The following is a 26,222-nucleotide window of genomic DNA, read 5'->3' as shown; positions in this document are numbered from 1 at the left end:
CCAGTTCAGGTTTTCTCCACAAGCTAATATTTCCCACGTTTTCTGAGGCTGGCCTGCTGTCTAGAGGTTATAGGCCTGTAAATTTAAATTATTTTGTATTCTGAAGGCTGTTATACCTAATCCGGTGTGTGTGTAGTATTTTTCTGCTGTAAAAGACTGTGTTAAAGCTGATCCCAGGTCAAAATCCCAAAGAGAGGGGTATTTTTGTTGGAATAGATAGATAGATAGATAGATAGATAGACAGACAGACAACTGTTATAATACACACAGGCTGATGGAACACTGATTTCTCTCCCTCTATGTTGACAGAAGTGTTTATATCTTTACTGACCTTGTTTGGCACTTAAAGGAACTCTGGAATAGCAGATGAAACATGCCACAGCAATCTGTCATTACCAACATCTCAGTTATGTCCTGTTAGTGATAAAGAACAACACAGGTAGGTATATGAGGTTAATTCTCATTAGTAAATTTAGATGACAATAACTTATCTTCTGTGGATTTTAAACACATTAACTGACATTAAAAGATAATTAAATACATTAGATTTGCATATTAAGAAAACAATGCAATAGGAGTTGCTCAGAATGTCAAAGAAGCAGTCAATTTTTTTCTAATTTCAAAATTTCATTTCATTTCCCCACCCCTGTATCATGTGACCGCAATCAGCAAATCACAGGCAATGCATTATTGGGAGCTAGCTGCTAATTGGTGACTGCACATCTATGCCTCTTGTAATTGGTTCCCCCAATATGTTCAGCTAGCTCCCAGTAGTGCATTGCTGCTCCTTCAACAAAGGATTCCAAGAGAATGAAACAGACCTGATAATAAAAATAATTTGGAAAGTTATTCAAAATTGTATGCTCTATCTAAATCACAAAAGAAAAGTTGTGGGTTTATATCACTTTAAATTGACCAGGTGTATAGGTGTATGCATGAAATTAAATTCACTGTGCTGAAATGTAACAAAAATATGTTTTTTTCCCTTTTAATATTAAATTACTTATTGCTACAGAAAATCACTGTGATATTATTCAAGAGGTTACTTAATACAAATTTAGATCCACAAAAAGGTTTGACTATAGAGTTTAGAAAGAAAAAAAACAAATTCATATGGTAATGTTTCCATCTTTGTTTATTAAAATTTTAATAAAACATCCATTGTTTCATACTACTAGTTGTAGATTTCTCACGTCTTGATATGAAATAATGGTATAGTTGGAATCCACTGTTTCCCCTAAACAGAAGAAAAAAAAATTATATATATATATATATATATATACTGTGTATATATATATATATATATATATACTGTGTATATATATATATATATATATATATATATATATATATATATATATATATATATATATTATAGTTACTGTGGGTTTCTCCCTAAAATGACTTTCAGTAGAGCTTAATTGTGAGCAGCACCTAAAAGCTCCAAAACAGCTCAGCACAGGGATGTGAAATGGCTCAGAAAACTAAGGGACATTATAGTGCAAAAAGCAGAAAAAAGCAGACACTTGTCCTATTATGTTTCTTTAAGTAGAGGTAGAAAAGGACTGATGCACTATGGGATTCTTCAGAGGGCCACATGAAGCCTCCAGTTGGCCAGCACTGATTGTGACATAAGAGGACCTAAATAGGCTAGTTACATTTACAAAGCAGTATGCCCACAGGATGTTTGCCAATATCATTACTCCCAGGGTCATGTATTGCTCTTAATCTCTAGTAAATTACACGCATGAACGTGAGTGTTTGTCTTGATTTTTTGTGAAGGTCAAACTCACAAATGCACAGTGTACAGTGCTGGACACCTCTAAAAGGAACACCTAGAGAGCCAATGGAGAAATCTGGAACACATATGTCACTTGCAGGTATTCAGTTAAACCTTCCTCCTGGAATATGTAATCAGGTCAGCAAATAAATATGCACGGGCAAGTGGTGTGTGATCTGATGATGCAAAGGCAGAGTCTAATCTGAAGCAGGAAAGGCAGTGTCTGATTGGTAGAATGATAGGTGGTGTCTAATCTGGGGCAGGAAAGGTAATGTCTGATTGGTAGAATGATAGGTGGTGTCTGATCTGAGGCGGGAAAGGCTGTGTGTGATCTGGGGCAAGACAGGCAGTGTCTGATTGGTAGAAGGATAGGTGGTGTCTGCTCTGGGGCAGGAAATGCAAAGTCTGATTGGTAGAAGGTCAGGTGGTATCTCATCTGAGGCAGGGGGGTGTTTTGATCTGGATAAGGACAACAAGGCCTAATGTGTGGGGGCAGATCACATCTGGGGGGCATATACCAGTCGAGTCAGTGAAACCTCAATTTAATCTAAGAGAAATATTGTGAAATTATTATATTCTTTGTTTGTGGCATTTACTCCATAAGAAATTATGCCAATTTATGTAAGAGTAAGACTGACAGTGAGCTCTGCTTTTTTAGTGCAAGGAGCCACATGCAACCTACAGGAGAGGAGCAGGAACCACAGGAGAGGTGCCCACAAAACAGTACACCTCAACAAAAGACAAGTGCACTTGGATGTGCCGACATTTCGGAAAGAAGACCCCCAACATGAGTCCCCCTCAGATACAGATCAACTTCTGATAGGCATGTACAACAAGGTATCGCTAGGGGATATAAAGAACCATCGGGTAGATTACGAGTTTTGGGTTAACAGGGGTGCGGTGCTAACAAGCAGTTTATGCTCACCGCTCACTTACAGACACAGCGCTGGTATTACGGGTTTTTACAAACCCGGCGTTAACTGCAAAAAAGTGAGCGTAGAGCAAAATTTAGCTCTACATCTCACCTCAATACCAGCGCTGCTTACGTTAGCGGTGAGCTGGCTAAACGTGCTTGTGCACGATTTCCCCATAGGAATCAATGGGGGAGAGCCGGCTGAAAAAACCCTAACACCTGCAAAAAAGCAGCGTAAAGCTCCTAATGCAGCCCCATTGATTTATATGGGGAAAATACATTTATGTCTACACCTAACACCCTAACATGAACCCCAAGTCTAAACAACCCTAATCTTACACTTATTAACCCCTAATCTGCCGCCCCAACACCTACATTATATTATTAACCCCTAATCTGCCGCTCCGGACACCGCCGCCACTATAATAAATATATTAACCCCTAAACCGCCACACTCCCGCATCGCAAACACTAGTTAAATATTATTAACCCCTAATCTTCCGTCCCTAACATCGCCGACACCTACCTACATTTATTAACCCCTAATCTGCCGCACCAACGTTGCTGCAACTATAATAAACATATTAACCCCTAAATCTAACCCTAACACCCCCTAACTTAAAGATAATTAAAATAAATCTAAATAAATATAACTATCATTAACTAAATAATTCCTATTTAAAACTAAATACCTATAAAATAAACCCTAAGCTAGCTACAATATAACTAATAGTTACATTGTATCTATCTTAGGGTTTATTTTTATTTTACAGGCAAGTTTGTATTTATTTTAACTAGGTAGAATAGTTACTAAATAGTTATAAACTATTTAATAACTACCTAGTTAAAATAAATACAAAAGTACCTGTAAAATAAAACCTAAGTTACAATTACACCTAACACTACACTATAATTAAATAAATTAAATACAATTAAATACTATTAAATAAAATTATCTAAAGTACAAAAAAAACAAACACTAAATTACAGAAAATAATAAACAAATTACAAGAATTTTAAAGTAATTACACCTAATCTAATCCCCCTAACAAAATAAAAAAGCCCCCCAAAATAAAAAAGCCCTACCCTACACTCAATTACAAATAGCCCTTAAAAGGGCCTTTTGCGGGGCATTGCCCCAAAGTAATCAGCTCTTTTACCTGTACAAAAAATTACAAATCCCCCCCAACATTAAAACCCACCACCCACACAACCAACCCTGCTCTAAAACCCACCCAATACCCCTTTAAAAAAAAATAACACTAACCCCTTGAAGATCACGTTACCGGGAGACGTCTTCACCCAACAGGGCCGAAGTCCTCAACGAAGCCGGGAGAAGTCTTCATCCAAGCCGGGCGAAGTGGTCCTCCAGACGGGCAGAAGTCTTCATCCAGGCAGCATCTTCTATCTTCATCCATCCTGCGCGGAGCGGGTCCATCTTCAAGACATCCGACGCGGAGCATCCTCTTCTTTCGACGACTAACACTGAATGAAGGTTCCTTTAAATAACGTCATCCAAGATGGCATCCCTTCAATTCCGATTGGCTGATAGAATTCTATCAGCCAATCGGAATTAAGGTAGACAAAATCCTATTGGCTGATCCAATCAGCCAATAGGATTGAGCTGACATTCTATTGGCTGATTGGAACAGCCAATAAAAAGCCAGCTCAATCCTATTGGCTGATTTTTTACAGGTAAAAGAACTACTTTGGGGCAATGCCCCGCAAAAGGCCCTTTTAAGGGCTATTTGTAATTTAGTGTAGGGTAGGGCTTTTTTTATTTTGGGGGGGCTTTTTTATTTTGTTAGGGGGATTAGATTAGGTGTAATTAGTTTAAAATTCGTATAATTTGTTTATTATTTTCTGTAATTTAGTGGGGGGGGTTTGTACTTTAGATAATTTTATTTAATTGTATTTAATTTAGGGAATTAATTTAATTATAGTGTAGTGTTAGGTGTAATTGTAACTTAGGTTGGGTTTTATTTTACAGGTACTTTTGTATTTATTTTAACTAGGTAGTTATTAAATAGTTAATAACTATTTAATAACTATTCTACCTAGTTAAAATAAATACAAACTTGCCTGTAAAATAAAAATAAACCCTAAAATAGATACAATGTAACTATAAGTTATATTGTAGCTAGCTTAGGGTTTATTTTATAGGTATTTAGTTTTAAATAGGAATTATTTAGGTAATAATAGTAATTTTATTTCGATTTATTTAAATTATATTTAAAGGGACACTGAACCCAAATTTTTTTCTTTTGTGATTCAGATAGAGCATGAAATTTTAAGCAACTTTCTAATTTATTCCTATTATCAAATGTTCTTTATTCTCTTGGTATCTTTATTTGAAATGCAAGAATGTAAGTTTAGATGCCGGCCCATTTTTAGTGAACAACCTAGGTTGTCCTTGCTGATTGGTGGATAAATTCATCAACCAATCAAAAACTGCTGTCCAGAGGCTGAACCAAGAAAAAAAGCTTAGATGGCTTCTTTTTATATAAAGATAGCAAGATAATGAAGAAACATTGATAATAGGAGTAAATTAGAAAGTTGCTTAATATTGCATGCTCTATCTGAATCACAAAATATTTTTTTTGGGTTCAGTGTCCCTTTAAGTTAGGGGGTGTTAGGGTTAGACTTAGATTTAGGGGTTAATAAATTTAATATAGTGGCGGCGATGTTGAGGGCGGCAGATTAGGGGTTAATAAATGTAGGTAGGTTGCGGCAATGTTAGGAACGGCAGATTAGAGGTTAATAAAATTTAACTAGTGTTTGCGAGGCGGGAGTGCGTCAGTTTAGGGGTTAATATATTTATTATAGTGGCGGCGATGTCCGGTTAGGCAGATTAGGGGTTAAAAAATGTATTTTAGTGTTTGTGGGGGGGGCCTCGGTTTAGAGGTTAATAGATTGTTTATGGGTGTTAGTGTACTTTTTAGCACTTTAGTTAAGAGTTTTATGCTACGGCGTTGTAGTGTAAAACTCTTAACTACTGACTTTAAAATGCGGTGTCAGTCTTGACAGGAGAGGGTGTACCGCTCACTTTTTGGAAGACTCGTAATACCGGTGCTATGCAAGTCCCATAAAAAAAATAGGATACGCAATTGACGTAAATAGATTTGCGGTATTTCCGAGTCTGGCCAAAAAAGTGAGCGGTACACCTGTACCTTCAAGACTCGTAATACCAGCGGGCGTTAAAAAGCAGCGTTGGGACCAGCCAACGTTGCTTTTTAAGCCTAATGCAAAACTCGTAATCTAGCTGCATATTTGTTCTAACTTGAAGTGATATATTGAGAACTGGTGAGTGTATACATTTATTTTTGTGCTACACTTTTATGTTATTGTATATAATTTTATGTACAGTTGAGGGTTTTTTATCTCACCATATGAATAAAACCCTGATCCTGTTTTGATAGAAGAACATATAGATTGATCTAAATCAGAGGGAGGGCCATATCTAGCCCCCAACACCCACTATGCCCAGACACTGAGGCAGCTCCCGTGGCAACCTAATCCTGACCATGACATGCTTAGCCTTGCCCGGGACATGCCCAGTCTCACTCTCTCTTTGAGGCTCTGCCCATAAATCACAGGTGGGCTTCCTGGAAGTGCCCCCTCAAGAAAAAAAATTCTGGGGACACCACTGGTAATTAAAGGGACTTAAAACCAATTTTTTTTTTCCTTTCGTGATTTAGCTAGACAATACAATTTTAAACAACTTTCCAATTTACTATTATCTATTTTGCTTCCTTGTCTTAGTATCTTTTGTTGACGAAACGGCAATGAACATGGGTGAGCCAATAACATGAGGCATACATGTGCAGCCACCAATCAGCAGCTTCTGAGCCTATCCAGATATGCTTTTCAACAAAGGATACCAAGAGGACAAAACAAATTAGATTATAGAAATAATACTGAAGTTGATTATAATGACATGCTTTATCTGAATCACAAAAGAAAAAAGACTGGTTTCATGTCTCTTTAATGGGTGTTCCTGAGTATTTTAGTATTGTACTATTTCTTGCCTATAATTACGTTTAATACCTGCAAAGGCTCCAGAACAGCAATGCACTAATGGGACCAAGCTGAGCACATCTGATGAGCCGATGCCTGTGTGTGTAGCCACCAATCATCAGCTAGCTCTCAGTAGTACATGGCTGCTGCCGAGGATATGTAAATATGCTTTTCAACAACGGATACCAAGAATACAAAGCATTTTTGATAATAGAATTCAATTTAAAAGTCTCTTAAAATTGCAACAATTGCTACTCTGTCTGATCCATGAAAGTTTCATTTTGTCTTGGATGTGCCTTTTACATCTATAGTTGTGTTAACTGCCTAGTACATGAAATCTCACACATCAAATGTTTCATCTCCGGGTCATGTCTCATTATTTCAAAGCTGACACAGTTCTCTTGTTTTTATTTTTTATTCATTTCTCTTTTACTTGTTGAACGTTTTCTTTTGCGCATATGTTAGAGCAAGAAGTGACTGCTTGTGAGATATATGAGGCTACGTTAATTAAAGCTGAATTCGAGACTTGTAGCTGTGATAGGGGGAAGGTACAAATCTCTTTCAATTACGCAATTTTCAAACTGCAACGACGCTGTGTTGTTTTCTCCTACAAGATATTAGTTTCGCAATAGGGTTATATTGAATCTAGGATATTATGTATTACATTTGTTTTGCTCTTCAAAAAATTCTTGTTGATGTCCTGTATAAACCAACGTTTTCTTTTAAAGGGACATTAAACACTTTGAGATGGTCATATAAAAAGATAAATTGTATATAATAAAACAACTCTGCAATATACTTTCATTATTTATTTTGTCCTCTTTACCTGTAATTCCATTCTGAAATTGTGAGCTTTTCAGTTCCTGTTAGAAATGGAAGTGCAGAACACTGTTAAATCCAGCACAGCCATTGGCTGCACACTCTAGTGACCTATTTATAACTGTCTCTAATTGGCCACAGCAGAAAAGGTAAAACAAGTTACAACATGGCAGCTCCCAGTGTTTTATAGACACTAAAACTTTACACTTATTTTGTCACTTTTTAAATAACTAATGAAACTTTAAAAAATACATCTACATGTTAGTCATGGACTAATCTTTTCTTTGAATGCATCATTCTATCTAGCATGTATTTAGTGTTTAATGTCCCTTTAAGTCTTGCAGACAGTAGCATCTCTAGAATTATTTTTTTATGGGGGGGGCACTTCCAGGAGACCCAACACTGGTTTGTGGGCGGGACCGGCTGTAAGTGGGTGCATACAGTAAATGGAATAATAGGCAGTGTGGGGCATGCTGTGGGCAAAGTTGTGTGGACCTGGGCAGAGTGGTGGTGAGAAAAGGATGTTTGACAATCATTGGGCAGCACATGGGGGCAGCCATGATGCTTGTGCCCCCCTAGCAATGTCACTGCATACCGAGGTGTGCCCCTTTCTACCAACAGAGGCCTGGAACTGCTAAAGAGCATTAATAGAAAGAACATAACTAAAGCTACTTTATTTGTTTCAATTTACTCTTTTGCAGCTTTCCAGAAACATTTTTTCAACCCCATAATATTTGAACATGATTATGTGCTGATTCTTTATAGGCATAAGGCAACATTTTTTAATACCATGTCCCTTTAAATTTTGTTATTCAGTGCGTATCAAGAGCCTTGGCAGGCACAGTACAGAGGGCACAACGTTCCCTGGGTACCTGCAGCAGGAAGCAGCACACACACAACAGCTGAAGAAGCCACTGACTCTGCATCTGTACCTCCCTAGTGCCAGACCCGTGGATGAGCCAGATGACATTGGCAGGTGTGTAAAAGCCCTAAAGTCCCACTGTGGCGCAGTAGCATTATCACTAAATGGCTTCATTTATCCTATATTGTAATTAAACCCCACTCTATGAAAAGGAAGCAAGTATATATTAGTAATGGATGCCTGACACTCAGTGTTTACAATCACTACAGCATGGAAAAATTGTAACATCCGTTAAGAGATAACACCCTTTCGCGATACTCAAAATGGCGGGTATCGCGGGGGAGAGACACCTGCTACGGCCAGAGCAGTCTTTTGGCTGCAAATCTGCAGGTGGTGGTACTGCACAAGCAGTTCACCAGAACTGCTTGTGCAATGATAAATGCTGACAGCGTATGCTGTCGGCATTTATCGATGTGCGACGGACATGATCGCTACAGCCGATCATGTCCGCCCACACAATGGTAAATCTACCCCTAAAAGTTACAGGTACCTGTCACACATCACAGCTGGAATCAAGTTCAATTCTGAAAAATTTCTTAAGCCATGGCTATGGTGAGCAATTTTTCCAAAGCTACAATTATCTCCTTCATTGCTGCCATCAGGGGATGAGAGAAGGCACTCGCATCAGGGGGCCTTAAAGGGATATGAAACTCAAAAGTTTTCTTTTGTGATTAAAGGGACAGTCAAGTTTAAAAAAATAAAGTTTCATGTTTAAAATAGGGCATGTTTCCAATTTACTTTTATTACCAATTTTGCTTTGTTCTCTTGGTATTCTTAGTTGAAAGCTAAACCTAGGAAGGCTCATATGATAATTTCAAAGTCATTGAAGGCCGCCTCTTATCACATGCTTTTTTATTTGCTAGGGGAGAGCTAGTTCATGTCAGCCATATAGATAACATTCACCTAGATTACGAGTTTTGCGCTAAACAGGGTGCAAAACTAACGCCAAGAAAGTTGCGTTATTTCACCCTCCATATCGCTGCCGTTACGAGTTACTGAAATGCCTCCTTGTGCGTGCGATATGGTGGCGTTAAGCTCCATACAGCACAAAATCCAAGGGCTGCTTTGAAGTGCTCGTGCACGCTTTCACCAATAGACATCAATGGGGAGAGAGTGTTAGAAAAAAACCTAACACCATCGATCGCGGAATGAAAATTCTCCGTAACGCAACCCCATTGATGTCTATGGGGAAAAAAAGTTCAGTTTAAGCCTAACACCCTAACATAAACCCCAAGTCTAAACACCCCTAATCCGCCGCCCCCGACATTGCCGCCACCTGAATAAAGTTATTAACCCCTAATCTGCCTTTCCCGACATCACCGCCACTAATAAGTTATTAACCCCTATTTCGCTGCTCCGCGACATCACCACCACTATAATAAAGTTATTAACCCCTATTCCGCCGCTCCCTGACATCACCACCACTATAATAAATGTATTAACCCCTATTCCGCCGCTCCCCGACATCACCGCCACTATAATAAAGTTATTAACCCCTATTCCGCCGCTCCCCAACATTGCTGACACTATAATAAAGTTATTAACCCCTAAACCTCCGGCCTCCCACATCTCTGCAACTAAATAAACCTATTAACCCCTAAACCTCCAGCCTCCCACATCTCCACAACTAAATAAATCTATTAACCCCTAAACCTCCGGCCCCCCACAACGCAAAACACTAAATTAAACTATGAACCCCTAAACCTAAAACCCCTCTAACTTTAAATTAAAATTACAATATAACATGTAAGTTCCCACGGGAATAGGGCCCTCAATCCCTCCTGTATGTGTTTGTAAATTTTGTCCTGTATCTTACAAGTCTTGTATTGTTTTATTTAAATGAATTGTATCCATGGACAGCGCTGCGGAATATGTTGGCGCTTAATAAATAAAGTATAATAATAATAATATATTTAAATAAATAAAAACTTACCTGTGAAATAAAAATAAACCTAAGTTTAAACTATAAATTAACCTAACATAACTATTCTAATAAAATAAAAAAATACTACCAATTAAAAAATCTAAATTACAAATTAAAAAAAACTAACACTACAAGAAAAAAGAAAAAATCTAAAATTACGAAAAATAAAAAACACTAAGCTTACAAAAAATAATAAACGAAAGTATCAAAAATAAAAACAATTACACCTAATCTAATAGCCCAATAAAAATAAAAAAGCCCCCCAAAATAAAAAACACCCCTTAGCCACCTGGATAAAGACTTCTCGCCGCCTGGATGTCCGGACTTCAGCAACCATGAGTAGATATTCTGGGGTTAGTGTTAGGTATTTTTTTTATTTTTTGGGCTGTTTTAATTTTTTTCAGATTATGGTTTGGGTTTTGAAAAAGAGCTAAATGCCCTTTTAAGGGCAATGCCCATACAAATGCCCCTTTAGGGGCAATGGGTAGCTTATATTTTTTTTAGAGTTAGGTTTTTTTTATTTTGGGGGGTTGGTTGGTTGGCGGGTTTTACTGTTGGGGGGCTTTGTATTATTTAACTTAGGGCAATGCCCTACAAAAGGCCCTTTTTTAAGGTCTATTGGTAGTCTATTGTAGGCTAGGGGGTGTTTTTATTTTAGGGGGGCTTTTTTATTTTTATAGGACTATTAGATAAGGTGTAATTGTTTTTATTTTTATAGGACTATTAGATAAGGTGTAATTGTTTTTATTTTTATAGGACTATTAGATAAGGTGTAATTGTTTTTATTTTTGATCATTTTGTTTATTATTTTTTGTAAGATTAGTGTTTTTTATTTTTCGTAATTTAGTGTTTATTATTTTCCGTAATTTTAGATTTTTAATTTTTTCTCGTAGTGTTAGTTTTTTTTTAATTTAGATTTTTTAATTGGTAGTTTTTTTTTATTTTATTAGAATAGTTATGTTAGGTTAATTTATAGTTTAAACTTAGGTTTATTTTTATTTCACAAGTAAGTTTTTATTTATTTAAATATAGTTATATTTTAATTTTAATTTAAAGTTAGGGGGGTGTTAGGTTTAGGGGTTAATAGTTTAATTTAGTGTTTTGTGTTGTGGGGGGCCGGAGGTTTAGGGGTTAATAGATTTATTTAGTTGTGGAGATGTGGGAGGCCGGAAGTTTGGGGGTTAATAACTTTATTATAGTGTTGTCATTGTTGAGGAGCGGCAGAATAGGGGTTAATAACTTTATTATAGTGGCGGTGATGTCGAGGAGCGGCAGAATAGTGGTTAATAATATATTAGTGGCTGTGATGTCGGGAGCGGCAGATTAGGGGTTAATAAATGTATTTAATAGTCGCGATGTGGGTGGGCGGCAGATTAGGGGTTAATAGTTTTAATATAGTGTTTGCATGCGGGAGGGCGGCGGTTTAGGGGTTAATAGTTTATGGGTGTTAGTGTACTTTGTAACACTTTAGTTATGAGTTTTGTGAAACATTTTTGTGGTGCAAAACTCATAACTACTGGTTTCAGATGGCGATATGGATCGTGTCGCTATAGGCTGTAACACAAGCATTTTAGCCTCACCGCACAACTTGTAATACCACACTATCCCAAAAAAATCCTAAGCAAAAACGTAATTTTTTTGAGTGCGGAATGGACGCTGCGTTACAGGCTAAAATGCTTGTGGTATAGCTATAGCGACACAACTCCCAATAGTGCATTACTGCTTTTACGCTGAAATTGCCATTTTTTCAGCGTTAAAAGCCGTAATGCAAAACTCGTAATCTAGGTGATTGTGATCACGTGCGTAGCTTGTGGCAGACACTGCACTAATTGGCTAAAATGAAAGTCAATAGATAATAAATAAAATGTCATGTGAACAGGGCGCTATCAAATGATGCTTAGATACAAGATAATCACAGAGGTAAAAAGTATATAAATATAACCGTGTTAGTTATGCAAAACTGGGGAATGGGTAATAAAGGGATTATCTATCTTTTTAAACAACAAAAATTCTGGCGTTGACTGTCCCTTTAAAACAGATAATACAATTTTTAAAAAATGTTTCCAATTTACTTCTATTGTTAAATATGCTTCATTCTCATAGTATTCTTTATTGAAGAGATACCTAAATAGGTGTCTGGAGCACTATATGACAGGAAATAGTGCTGCAAACTAGTGCTCTTGAAAATGAATAACATTCTTGTAAAACTGTGGCCAAGTAGTGCACCAGACACATGCACGCTCCTGAGTTTAAAGAGACACTCAAGTCAAAATGAAACATTCATTATTCAGATAGAGCACAGAGTTTTAAACAACTTTCCAATTCACTTCCATTATCTAAATATGCACAGTGTTTTTATATGCACACTTTCTGAGGCACCAGATCCTACTGAGCATGTGCAAGGATCACAGAATATATGTATATGCATTTTGTGATTGGCTGATGGCTGTCACATGATGCATTAGGAAGGAAAATGTAACTTACTGAAATTTGTCAGAAAACAAATCTACTCGTTTTAAATTTAAACAAAGTGCTTTTGTATAGTATTGTCTCTTTATTATGTATTATTGATTATGTTATTATCCTATGTTTAGCGGTCCTTTAAGTCTCTGCTTTTCAACAAAAGATACAAAGAAGACAAAGAAAATTGATAATAGAAATCAAATAGAAAGTTATTTAAAATTGCATGAACTATCTGAATCATAAAAATAAATCGGTTTAATGTCCCTTTAGAATTAGGCCCTGGGCCCGCTCTTACACCCATTGAAAGTTGCACCTAAAATTTAGTCCGGTGAGGCTGGGTGCTTTCTAAAACTCATGGCTGGGAAGTCCCAGAATGCCCTGCCTTTCTGTGAGTGTCTGTGTGAGTGTTTGTCTGTGTGTCTAAGAGTGCGTGGGTATCTTTGTGTGTCCGTATTTCTTTGGGTGTGTGAATGTTTCTGTGGATGTCTGTGAGTGATTCTGTGAGTGTTTCTTTGGGTGTCTGTGTGTGTTTATATATGAATGAGTGTGTATGAGTGAGTGGGTGTGTGTATATATGAGTGTGTATGAATGCATGTGTGTGGTCTCAGTGTGTGCTTCTGTGGGTGTCTGAGTGTTTCTGTGGCTGGGTGTCTGAGTGAGTGTGTGTGTATGTATGTATGCATGTGTGTGGTCTGAGTGTGGGTGTCTGTGAGTGTTTATCTGGGTGTCTGTGAGTGTTTCTGTGGGTGGGTGTCTGAGTGAGTGTGTGTGTATGCATGTGTGTGGGCTGAGTGTGTGTTTTTGTGGGTGTCTGAGTGTTTCTGTGGGTGGGTGTCTGAGTGAGTGTGTGTGTGCATGTATGCATGCATGTGTGTGGCCTGAGTGTGGGTGTCTGTGAGTGTTTCTGTGGGTGTCTGTGAGTGTTTCTGTGAGTGAGTGAGTGTGTGTGTGTATGTATGCATGTGTGTGGTCTGAGTGTGTGTTTCTGTGGGTGTCTGTGAGTGTTTCTGTGGGTGGGTGGGTTTCTGTCTGAGTGAGTGTGTGTATGTATGCATGTGTGTAGTCTGAGTGTGAGTCTGAGTGTGTGTGTTTCTGTATTGGTGTGTTAGTACCTTTATGACATTTTTAAGGGGGAGTGCACTTAAGTATAAAGTGCATACACATTCTTGTCAGTTGGACAAAAATTGCACAGAGCAAATGGTGAGAGGGGCCCCAATTACTGGTTGAGTAAGGGGCCCCAAAATGTATTGTGGCAGCCCTCAAGTCCCCATCCACCTGTTCTCAGAAGGATATGGATTTTTTATATGGTTTCCTTGATCTTGCACACTTTAAGGCTCTAAAGCACAAATAGAAATGGCCGGTATGGTGTGTGCTCTGTGTAACTTGACTGACACATAGCTGAAAGAGTGCAGGGCATTTAACCTCTTTAAGATTTATAGTTAAGTACTATGAAGTTATATATATATACTGAGATGCATAATTGTATAATTATTATAATGTCTCTGTAGTACTCAGTTTAGATACCGGGCAATAAGCTGCATAGATTACATTCACAATAATACTGGCCATATGTTACCATTTTCTACTTCACAGAGAACCAGTGTCCATACATAATTACAGTTCATTAACCAGTTCTCTTCTGTTCTATTTCTGTGTCTAATTCAGTGAAGATCGTCTGTTTGAGAACCAGGCAAAAGGTGGTCACGCTTGTATCTCCCGGCAGAATACTATCTTTCAGGGATCCCACAAAGACCTCCAGACAGGCGGTAGGGGGCACACCGCTCACACAGACAGGTAAGGTCACTGTTACAAAACATTTCATAAGATGCATAACTGGTAACATCTACGTAGTCTTCCTGAACAGTTTACATTACACTCTATAAAGTACAGTCACACTGCTTAAATAACCTCTCTGTTAGGCACTGTAGGAAACATAATCATGTATCTAGATCTGTGTAATTACATGAATTGCCTGCACCTGATTGGCTCTCTCCAATCCTTAACTTTAGCTTGTCATGACTACATAAGTATCTCTCAGCTAGATTACGAGTTTGGCGTTATGAGTGAAAAAGCATCGTTATGGCCCATAACAATGCTTTTTAACTAACGCTGCTATTACAAGTCTTGTCAGAATAGCTGTACCGTACACTTTTTTGGCCGCCACGCAACATCAGTACCGCACTTTAAGAAAAGTCCTTTTTCAATGGGACTTCCATAGCGCCGGTATTACAAGTTTTACTATTAGGTCAAAAAGTGAGCGGTACAGCCTAAAATGACAAGATCTGTACCGCCATCTAAAGTCAGTAGTTATGAGTTTTACGCTACAAAGCTGTACCATAAAACTCATAACTAAAGTGTTTAAAAGTGCACTAACACCCATAAACTACCTATTAACCCCTAAACCGAGGCCCTCCCGCATCGCAAATACTATAATAAATTTATTAACCCCTAATCTGCCGCTCCGGATATCGCTGGCACTGAAAAAATGTATTAACCCCTATTCTGCCGCTTCCCGACATCGTCGCCACTATAATAAACCTATTAACCCCTAAAATGCCACCATCCTGCATCGCAAACACTATTTAAATATTATTAACCCCTAATCTTCCGTCCGCCCACACTGCTGCTATAATAAACCTATTAACCCCTAAACCTGACACTAACCCTAACGTAACCCTAACCCTAACTTAAATATAATTAAAATAAATCTAAATAAAACTTACAATTATTACCTAAATAATTCCTATTTAAAAATAAATACTTACCTGTAAAATAAAACCTAAGCTAGCTACAATATAACTAATAGTTATATTGTATCTATCTTTTTTTTTTATTATTTCACAGGTAAGTTTGTATTTATTTTAACTAGGTAGACTATTTACTAACTACCTAGCTAAAATAAATACAATGTTACCTGTGAAATAAAACCTAACGTGCCTTACACTAAAATCTAACATTACAATAAAAGTAAATAAATTAAATTAATACAATACATTTATCTAAATTACAAAAAAAAAAAACACTAAATTACACCAACCCCCCCCCCGAAATTATCAAAAATAAAAAAGAATTACTCCTAATCTAATAGCCCTATCATAATAAAAAAGCCCCCCCCAAAATAAAAAAAAACCTAGCCTACTCTAAACTTCCAATGGTCCTTAAAAGGGCCTTTTTTTGCGGGGCATTGCCCCAAAGAAATCAGCTCTTTTACCTGTAAAAAAAATACAAACAACCCCCAACAGTTAAACCCACCACCCACACAACCAAACCCCCCAAATAAAATTCTATCTAAATAAACCAAAGCTAACCATTGCCCTGAAAAGGGCATTTGGATGGGCTTTGTCCTTAAAAGGGCATTTAGCTCTTTTACTGCCCAAACCCTAAGCTAAAAATAAAACCCAACCAATAAACCCTTAAAAAAACTTAACACTAACCCCCGATGATCCACTTACAGTTTTCGAAGACCAGACATCCATCCTCATCCAGGCGGCAGAAGTCTTCATCCAAGCGGGCAGCAGTCCTCATCGAAGCCGGCAGAAGTCTTCATCCAAGCGGGCAGAAGTCTTTATCCAGACGGCATCTTCTATCTTCATCCATCCAGCATCTTCTATCTTCATCCATCCGGTGCAGAGCGGGTCCATCTTCAAGACATCCGGCGCGGAGCATTCTCTTCTTCCGATGCTCAACGAAGAATGACGTTTCCCTTTAAGGTACGTCATCCAAGATGGCGTCCCTTACATTCCGATTGGCTGATAGAATTCTATCAGTTAATAGGAATTAAACGGTAAAAAATCCTATTGGCTGCTGCAATCAACCAATAGGATAAAAGCTCAATCCTATTGGCTAATTGCAACAGCCAATAGGATTTTTTACCTTTTAAGGACCATTGGCAGTTTTTAGTGTAGGCTAGGGGTTTTTTTTATTGGGGGGGGGTTATTTTGATAGGGCTATTAGATTAGGAGTAATTCTTTTTTATTTTTGATAATTTCGTTTTTTATTTTGTGTAATTTAGTGTTTATTTTTTTTGTAATTTTGATAAATGTATTGTATTAATTTACTTTATTTTATTTTATTGTAATGTTAGGTTTAAGTGTAAGGCAGGTTAGGTTTTATTTCACAGGTAACTTTGTATTTATTTTAGCTAGGTAGTTAGTAAATAGTTAATAACTATTTACTAACTAGTCTACCTAGTTAAAATAAAAACAAACTTACCTGTGAAATAAAAATAAAACCTAAGATAACTACAATATAACTATTAATTATATTGTAGCTAGGTTAGGTTTTATTTTACAGGTAAGTATGTATTTAGTTTTAAATAGTAATTATTTAGGTAATAATTGTAAGTTTTATTTAGATTTATTTTAATTATATTTAAATTAGGGGGTATTAGGGTTAGGGTTACATTAGGGTTAGGGGTTAATAGGTTTATTATAGCGGCGGTGTGGGCGGACGGCAGATTAGGGGTTAATAGTTTTATTTAGGTGGCGGCGATGTTGGGGACGGCAGATTAGAAGTTAATAACATTATGTAGGTGGCGGCGATGTTGGGGGCGGCAGATTAGGGGTGTTTAGACGTGGGTTTTATATTAGGATGTTAGGTTTTAACGTTACTTTTTCTTTACCCATAGACATAAATAGGGCTGCGTTACGGAGCTTTTGTTTCTGCGATCGCAGGTGTTAGGCTTCTTTTTTGCCGGCTCTCCCCATTGATGTCTATGGGGAAATCGTGCACGAGCACGTCAAAGCAGCGCTTGTATTTGGGTGAGGTATGGAGCGCAACACAACCATATCGCCCACACAAGCCTGCTTTTTGCAAACCTGTAAAAGCAGCTCTGTGAAAGGTGAGCGGTGAAAATAAAGTACAAGAAATTAGCGAGCAGCCATAACACAAAACTTGAAATCTGGCTGTCTATTTGTAAAAGCTACAATTACATCTTGTTCTACGTCTGCCTATCTGTACCAGCTACTGAATTCCAACCCAGCTGAGCAGTACTGTTATAGAATAATCCTAAATTCCGCAGGTACAGACCACACCCTAGTGCAGCAAGTCAATCTCCTCATTAATGATCTGCAGACTCAGGAAGAAGCCATTAAAACCCTGTGAGTTGCTAATCTGCAAGAGGAGATGCATATTCTTCATGGAAGAGTTTCTGTGAACGGGCTCCCAGTTGTTGCAAGTACCGATCCTTCACAAGGTTTCAGATAACATTTAACAGAAAAATTTGAAGGAGATCATTACGAGTTTAGAAGGTTTCTCAATCAATGTTGTTTGTATTTCCATCTTAATGGGAGGAGAGTCCACTGCTTCATTCATTCATTACTTGTGGGAATTAAGAAGATGGCCACAAGGAGGAGGCAAAGACACCCTAGCCAAAGGCTTAAATACCTCCCCCACTCCCCTCATCCCCCAGTCATTCTTTGCCTTTAGTCACAGGAGGTTGGCAGAGAAGTGTCGGAAGATTGGAGTAGTCTCTTATGGAGGGTAGTACTCTTCGCAATGGGACTGGAGTTTTAAGTAGTCCTGTCAGCCTCTCAGTGAGAGCTTGGGTGAAAGTTAGAGTCCGGAGATGCAGGGAAAGTCTTTCTGCAAAACCATCCCGACTCATGATTAACAGCTCCTTAAGCAATCAGCGTTGACGAGTTTCACTGCCTGCTTTATTCACTCAAGTCCATGTCAGGAGCGATGCTACTAACCTATCACACTTGAAGAGCTGTGTTCCTGTTCCACGGCATAGATTATGGTAAGATTGTTTCATTTATACAAATATGGTAACACAAGAAGACAGGGTCACAGTGTGTCTCCTTTTATCTGTATAGAATCAAGGGTTAATATTCCTGGAAAGGGGATTATTGAACAGGGGGGATTTATGCATAATATCTTTATTGTGTTTGATGCTACGTCATGTGTGAGATGAGGCTCTAGCAATGTTTGAACAGGTGAAGGGCGACGCAGCCTCTTTAGGCGCGTTTTCTCTATAGTGCAGGGGCGATCTCCTGCATGGCACTCCATGTGACTGGATGTGGCCTCTCAACTTCCTCTTTCCTGATCGGCATTTGCGGGAGACATAACAGTTTTCGGGTCATAGGAGGTGGTGAGTCCCCCGGCCATTGGTGTATAAAGGCGCCATTTATTCTATCTAGTCCGTATTAAAGCATGAGCTATGGAGGACTCTGATATGTTAGATGATACTCCCTCTTCAATTAAAGCTCATATCTGTGTTTATTGGAGGAGGAGGTTCATGTTTAATCGCCTGCTCAACTTTGTTCCACATGCTTCGATAAAATTGCAATATCTAAAAAGAACAAGATATTTAGTACTACTGAACCGTCAACCTCTGAGGGTTCTCTGTCCCATGAGGTGAGTTCCCTACATTCATCTCCGATTACACATGTAGCTCCCCAAGGCCCTACTGATCCTCCTGCGGGAGGGGCCTTGTGGCTGCCAGATTTCGCTGCCCAGTTGCAAGAAGCGGTTTCTGCGGCCTTCTATGCCCTACCACGCCCTGCGAAGCGCAAGCGAAGGGAAAGACATAGCCTTCCGTCCCAGGGGTCATCTACTCTGTTGGAGGTCTCTGAGAGATTATCCGATGATGAGGACGCCTCCGACTCGTCGGAGGGCGCTCTCTCTGGGACAGAATCAGCGTTTTCTAACCTCCGGCTACGGAGGAGCTGGATTTTTAGTTTAGAATGGAGCATTTGCGCTTTTTACTAAAATAAGTGCTTGCTACGTTGGATGATCCGGAACCGAAACTTCCGGAAAAACCTTCGATTCCTAAACTAGATAGGGTTTACGAGGACAAGGTGGTGCCTCAGACCTTCCCAGTTCCTGTAAAGATGGCTACTATTATTAAGAATGAGAGGGATAAGCTTGGCTCATCCTTTTCTCCCTCTACCTCCCAGAGTCCCATCCTGGACTCTCAGCTTGAGCTATGGGGGGCCATTCCTAAGGTGGATGGTGCTATCTCCACGCTCGCTAAGTGGACGACTATTCCTCTCGAGGATAGTTCGTCGTTCAAAGAGCCCATGGAGAAGACATTAGAATCCATGTTGAAAAAGATGTTCCAACTCACGGGGTTTGTCTTCCAACCAGCAGCGATGATCGTTGCGGTGGCTGGAGCGGCTACCTACTGGTGTGGCGCACTGTCAGCTATGGTCGAGGTGGAGACTCCCCTCAAGGAGATACAGGAAAAGATTAAGGCCTTAAGGGTCGTAAACTCTTTTATCTGTGTTGCAAATATGCAGGTTATTTGCCTGAATGCTAAGACTTCAGGCTTCTCTGTTCTAGCCATAGGGCTCTGTGGTTAGAGTCGTGGTCTGCTGACATGACTTCCAAGTCTAGATTACTATCTCTCCCGTTTCAGGGGAAGGTTCTTTTTGGTCCAGGCCTGGACTCCATCATATCCACGGTCACGGGAAGCAAGGGTGCTTTCCTTCCGCAGGATAAGAAGAATAAGCCTAAGGGCTCTACTTTTTGTCCCTTTCGCTCAGACAAGTCTCAATGCCAGCAGCCTGCTGTGAAGACCGAGCAGTCCAAGGGATCTTGGAAGCCGTTTTAATCTTGGAACAAGTCCAAGCAGAGCAAAAAGCCTGCCGAGACAAAGTCGGCATAAAGGGGCGGCCCCCGATCCGTCTCTGGATCGCGTAGGGGGCAGACTGTCTCTGTTCGCAGAGGCTTGGATGAAAGACGTACAGGATCCTTGAGTTCTGGAGGTTATCAACCAGGGTTACAGGATAGGGTTCAAGACTCATCTGCCCAGGGTCAGATTTCTCCTGTCAAACCTATCCTCAAGACCAGAGAAGAGAGATGGCTTTCTAGAGAGAGTGAGGGATCCCTCCTCTCTCTGAGTAATAGTTCCCGTACCTCTAGCAGAAAGGGGTCTAGGGTACTATTCAAACCTTTTCGTGGTCCCAAAGAAGGAGGGCACGTTCCGCCCGATTCTGGACCTAAAATGCCTAAACAAGTTTCTGTCAGTCCCATCGTTCAAAATGGAGACGATCAGATAGATTCTGCCCCTAGATCAAGAGGGGCAATTTATGACAACAATAGACTTGAAGGATGCTTACCTTCACGTGCCAATCCACAGGGAACACTTCAGGTTCCTAAGATTCGCCTTTCTGGACCAACACATTCCAGTTTGTGACTCTGCCGTTCGGTCTGGTGACTGCCCCAAAAGTCTTTACGAAGGCCCTGGGAGCACTGCTCACAGTAGCGAGAGCCAGAGGTACTGCGGTAGCCCCTTATCTGGATGATATCCTGGGCCAGGCTCAACTTCAAGCTACCCAGATATGGGTCGCGGTCCAGGGATCCCCAGGCAGTGCTGATAGATGCCTTGGGAGTTAAACCTAATTTACATCTTCCCACCATTGCCACTTCTCCCTCGAGTGGTGGCCCACATCAAACAGGAGCAAGCCTCGACCATTCTGATTGCTCCATTGTGGCCACAGAGGATGTGTTTTGCGGATCTGGTGGGAATGTCGTCGTCTCCTCCATGGCAGTTACCCTTTCACAGAGATCTGCTAGTTCAGGGTCCTTTTCTTCACGAAAATCTCGATTCTCTGCGACTGACTGCGTAGAGATTGAATGCCTAGTCTTGGCCAAGAGAGGGTTCTCGGAGAGAGTGATTGATACTCTAATTCAGGCCAGGAAACCGGTCACTTGTTGCATCTATCTGTGAGGAACATGGATATCCCTGGCACAAAATTAGGGTATCCAGGATTCTGGCTTTTCTTCAAGATGCTTTGGATAAGGGCCTCGCCGCTAGTTCCTTAAAGGGACAAATTAAGGCCTTATCGGTGCTGTTACACAAGAAGCTAGCGAAGCTTCCTGATATTCAGTCCTTTGTTCAGGCTCTGTCCAGAATTAGACTGGTATTTAGACCTTGAGCCTATGCATACGCTTGACATTAAGATTCTCTCCTAGAAGGTTCTGCTTCTTTCTTTTGTCTATTGCATCGGCTCGCAGAGTCTCTGAGTTAGCAGCCTTGCAATTTGAACCCCCTTACCGGGTTTTTCACGTCGATAAGGCTGTGCTTCGCACTGGGTTGTGTTTTCTTCCCAAGGTGGTGTCAGATCGTAACATCAGTCAGGAGATAGTAGTTCCTTCTTTGTGTCCTAACCCTTCTTCGCCCAAAGAGAGGTTACTTCATAACTTGGATGTGGTTCGAGCCTTGAAATTTTACCTTCAGGCCACAAAGGATTTCAGACAGACTTCGTCTTTGTTTGTGGTGTATTCGGGGAAGAGTAGGAGTCAGGGGGCCTCTTCCACTTCACTGTCCTTTTGGTTGAGGAGCATCATCTGTTTGGCCTATGAGACAGTGGGACATAAGCCTCCTCAGAGGATTACGACTCACTCAACTAGAGCTGTGGCCTCTTCTTGTGCCTTTAAGAATGAGGCCTCTGTGGAGCAGATTTGTAAGCACGCTACTTGGTTTTCCTTACATACTTTTGCAAAATTTTACAAATTTTATGTTTTTGCCTCGGCGGAAGCTGTTTTTGAGAGAAAGGTTCTACAGGCTGTGGTGCCCTCAGTATAGAGTCTACTTTTGCCCTCCAATTTTTTTCATTCAGTGTCCTCTAGAGCTTGGGTATTTGTTCCCACAAGTAATGAATGAAGCAGTGGACTCTCCTCCCATTAAGATGGAAAACATAAATTATGCTTACCTGATAATTTCATTTTCATCTGTGGGAGGAGAGTCCACTGCTCCCGCCTGTTTGCTCTGGAAGGCGGACCTTAATTTAATTTTATTCTTTTGGCACCATTTATACCCTGATATTTCTCCTACTATTCTACTGTTCCTTGTTCCCTTGGCAGAATGACTGGGGGATGAGGGGAATGGGGGAAGTATTTAAGCCTTTGGCTGGAGTGTCTTTGCCTCCTCTTGGTGGCCAGGTTCTGAATTCCCATGAGTAATGAATAAAGCAGTGGGCTCTCCTCCCACAGATGGAAATTAAATGATCAGGTAAGCATAATTTATGTTTTTTAAAAGAACCAGGGTTGTATTTATTCTGTCATTATTGGTCAATGAAGCACTGACCTAGGCTTCTCCATTGTTTGAAGACTAGGGGGTCAGTTTATCATATGCCGGGCAGACATGATTCACTGTAGTATTCTTGCTAGCAGTGGGTGTCAATCATCCCGATCGTATTGGATCAGGATGACTGCAGTCTGTCACCTTTTGTTAAGGAGCAGCGACCGCTGCTTCTTAACTACGAGCGTAGAAAGCAGCATCCACACTCCAATATCCCAATTTTGGGAATTCTGAATAACTTCACTAATCCTATTTTTTTAATTCTGGTTTTCGATTATCGCAATTGTTGTGCTACTGCTGAGGCATCTTAACCGGCACCAGGTGAGGTGATCTGTAACAGAATATGCTGCTGAATTCTGACAATGGATTGCAGACACTACTTGAAATCAATCTGCTAAGAAATTTAATTTTCGTAGATCACATCAAGGATTAATTGGCGCATGTTGATATGTCTGAAGACCTGGATGCATTTATTCAGCTAAATTAATCAGAGACTCTGATGTACTGATGATCAAAAACTTGCCACCATGGAGAAAAATCACACAAAATCTTTGGGATTTTTTTCAGTCCTTACAATCGGCTAGATTACGAGTTTTGCAGTACGGCTATTAATGCTGAAAGTGCGAGTGGAATGGCCAGGAATGCATATTATGAGTCGCTGCAGTATAGCTATACCGCAAGCATTTTAGCCGGTAACGCAACGTCCATTCCGCACTCAAAAAAATTAAATTATGCTTACCTGATGATTTTATTTCCATCGAGGGGAGGAGAGTCCACTGCTTTATTCATTACTTGTGGGAATTAAGAACCTGGCCACCAGATGGAGGCAAAGACACCCCAGCCAAAGGCTTAAATACCTCCCCCACCTCCCTCATCTCCCAGTCATTCTGCCGAGGGAATAAGGAACAGTAAGAGAAATATCAGGGTATAAATGGTGCCAGAAGAACAAAAAATTAAATTTAGGTCTGCTCACCGGAGCAACGGGTGGGAGCCGTGGACTCTCCTCCCCTCAATGGCAATAAAATCATCAGGTAAGCATAATTTAAGTTTTCCATCTAAAGGGGAGGAGAGTCCACGGCTTCATTCATTACTTGTGGGAACAAATACCCAAGCTCTAGAAGACACTGAATGAAAAACGGGAGGGCACCACAGCCTGTAAAACCTTTCTCCCAAAAACTGCTTCCGCCGAAGCAAAAACGTCAAACTTGTACAATTTGGTAACAGTGTCTAAGGAAGATCAGGTAGCTGCCTTACAAATCTGCTCCATAGAGGCCTCATTCTTGAAGGCCCAAGAAGAAGCCACCGCTCTAGTGGAGTAAGCCGTGATCCTCTGAGGAGGCTTATGTCCCGCTGTCTAATAGGCTAAACGAATCATGCTCCTCAACCAAAAGGACAAAGAAGTTGAAGAGGCTTTCTGGCCCTTGCGGTTCCCTGCATACACCACAAAAAGAGAACAAGATTGTCTGAAATACTTTGTAGCCTGAAGATAAAACTTCAATGCTCGAACCACATCCAAATTATGCAATAACCTCTCCTTAGAAGAAGAGGGGTTAGGACACAAAGAGGGAACAACTATTTCCTGATTGATGTTATGGTTAGAAACAACTTTGGGAAGAAATCCCAAACCAGTGCGCAAAACAGCCTTATCAGCGTAAAAGACCAAATAAGGAGGCTCATATTGCAAGGCCGCCAACTCAGAGACTCTGCGAGCCGATGCAATAGCCAACAGAGTGCATAGGTTCAAACGGAACCCTCTGCAACACCCTCAGAACCAAGTTTAAGCTCCAGGGAGGAGCGGATTGTCTAAAAACAGGCCTGATTCTCGACAGTGCCTGAACAAAAGACTGAATATCAGGAAGCTCAGCGATCCTTTTGCGCAACAAAACAGATAATGACAAAATCTGTCCCTTCAAGGAACTGGCGGCAAGTCCCTTCTCCAAACCATCCTGGAGAAAGGACAGAATCCTGGATACCTTAACCTTGTGCCAAGGGTATCCATGTTTCTCACACCAGGACAAGTAAGTCCTCCACACCTTATGATAGATGCGATGAGTGACCAGCTTCCTAACCTGAACGAGAGTATCAAACCCTCTCTTGGCCAAAACTAAGCGTTCAATCTCCGCGCAGTCAGCCTCAGATAATCTAGATTTTGATGTTGAAAGGGACCCTGAACCAACAGATCCCTGCGACAGGGTAACCTCCATGGAGGAGAAGATGACATCCCCACCAGATCCGCAAACCACGTCCTCCACGGCCACAACGGAGCAATCAGAATAGCCAAAGCTTGCTCCTGCTTGATGCAGGCCACTACACGAGGTAGAAGTGGCAATGGTGGAAAAATGTAAACTAGGTTGAACCCCCAAGACTCGCTATAGCATCTATCAGCTCTGCCTGGGGATCCCTGGACCGTGACCCATATCTGGGTAGCTTGCAATTGAGTCTGGACGCCATGAGGTCTATCTCCGGCGTCCCCCATCTGTGACAAATCTTCGCAAACACCTTGGGATGGAGAGACCATTCCCCCGGATGGAAGGATTGTCTGCTGAGGAAATATGCTTCCCAGTTGTTCAGAGCTGAGAGCGAGCAGTTCTGGGAATCTGCCCATTCCAATATCCGAGAAACCTCCCTCATTGCTAGAGAGTTTCTCGTCCCCCCCTGGTGGTTGATGTAAGCCATTGAGTTAATGTTGTCCATCTGGAATCTGATGAAGCTGAACGACCCCAGTAGAGGCCATGCCTTCAGAGCATTGTAGATCGCTTGAAGCTCCAGAATGTTGATCGGGAGGAAAGACTCCTCTTGAGACCACTTTCCCTGTGCCATCCTGACACCCCAAACAGCTCCCCATCCTGCCAGACTCATGTCCATGGTCACAATCTCCCAGGAAGGTCTCAGAAAGGATGTCCCTTGGGACAGTTGTTCCGGATGGATCCACCAAGAGAGGGAGTCCCTTGTCCGATCGTCCAAAGAAATATGTTGGGAAAGGTCTGTATGATCGCTGTTCCACTGTCTCAACATGCACAACTGAAGAGGTCTGAGGTGGAACCTGGCGAATGGAATGACATTGATGCTGGACACCATGAGCCCGATCACCTCTATACTCTGAGTCACCGAGGGACTGGAGGAGGACTGAAGGGTAAGACAGGTGGACACAATCTTCTTGCGTTGCTGATCTGTGAGGAATATCCTCATGGATATAGAATCTATTATCGTTCCCAGGAACTCCACCCTGTTGCTGGGAATCAGGGAGCTCTTTCCTGAGTTTATCTTCAAACCATGAGATTGGAGCAAAAGAAGAAGGGCCCTTGAGTGATCTTCTGCGAGACTGAACGACGGCGCCTGGACTAGGATGTCATCCAG

The 26,222-nt window shown here is 40.5% G+C and overlaps 1 protein-coding gene across 1 annotated transcript in view; it reads left to right on the top strand.

Moving 5' to 3' along the window:
* LOC128642605 (uncharacterized) overlaps window positions 1-26,222 on the top strand; it is a 64,356-nt gene that overhangs the window by 22,716 nt on the left and 15,418 nt on the right. Inside the window, exons 4-7 of the mRNA XM_053695375.1 lie at window positions 310-439; window positions 8,346-8,505; window positions 14,504-14,632; window positions 16,293-16,548. Of these exons, the coding sequence (XP_053551350.1) occupies window positions 367-439; window positions 8,346-8,505; window positions 14,504-14,632; window positions 16,293-16,548 (618 nt within the window). The 5' untranslated portion in view covers window positions 310-366. The remainder of the gene's footprint in view (window positions 1-309; window positions 440-8,345; window positions 8,506-14,503; window positions 14,633-16,292; window positions 16,549-26,222) is intronic.

The sequence above is a fragment of the Bombina bombina genome, chromosome 12 (assembly GCF_027579735.1).
Source record: "Bombina bombina isolate aBomBom1 chromosome 12, aBomBom1.pri, whole genome shotgun sequence".
Classification (NCBI taxonomy): Eukaryota; Metazoa; Chordata; class Amphibia; order Anura; family Bombinatoridae; genus Bombina; species Bombina bombina.
The sequence above is the reverse complement of the archived record's forward strand: the minus strand, read 5'-3'. Positions and strand labels throughout refer to the sequence as shown.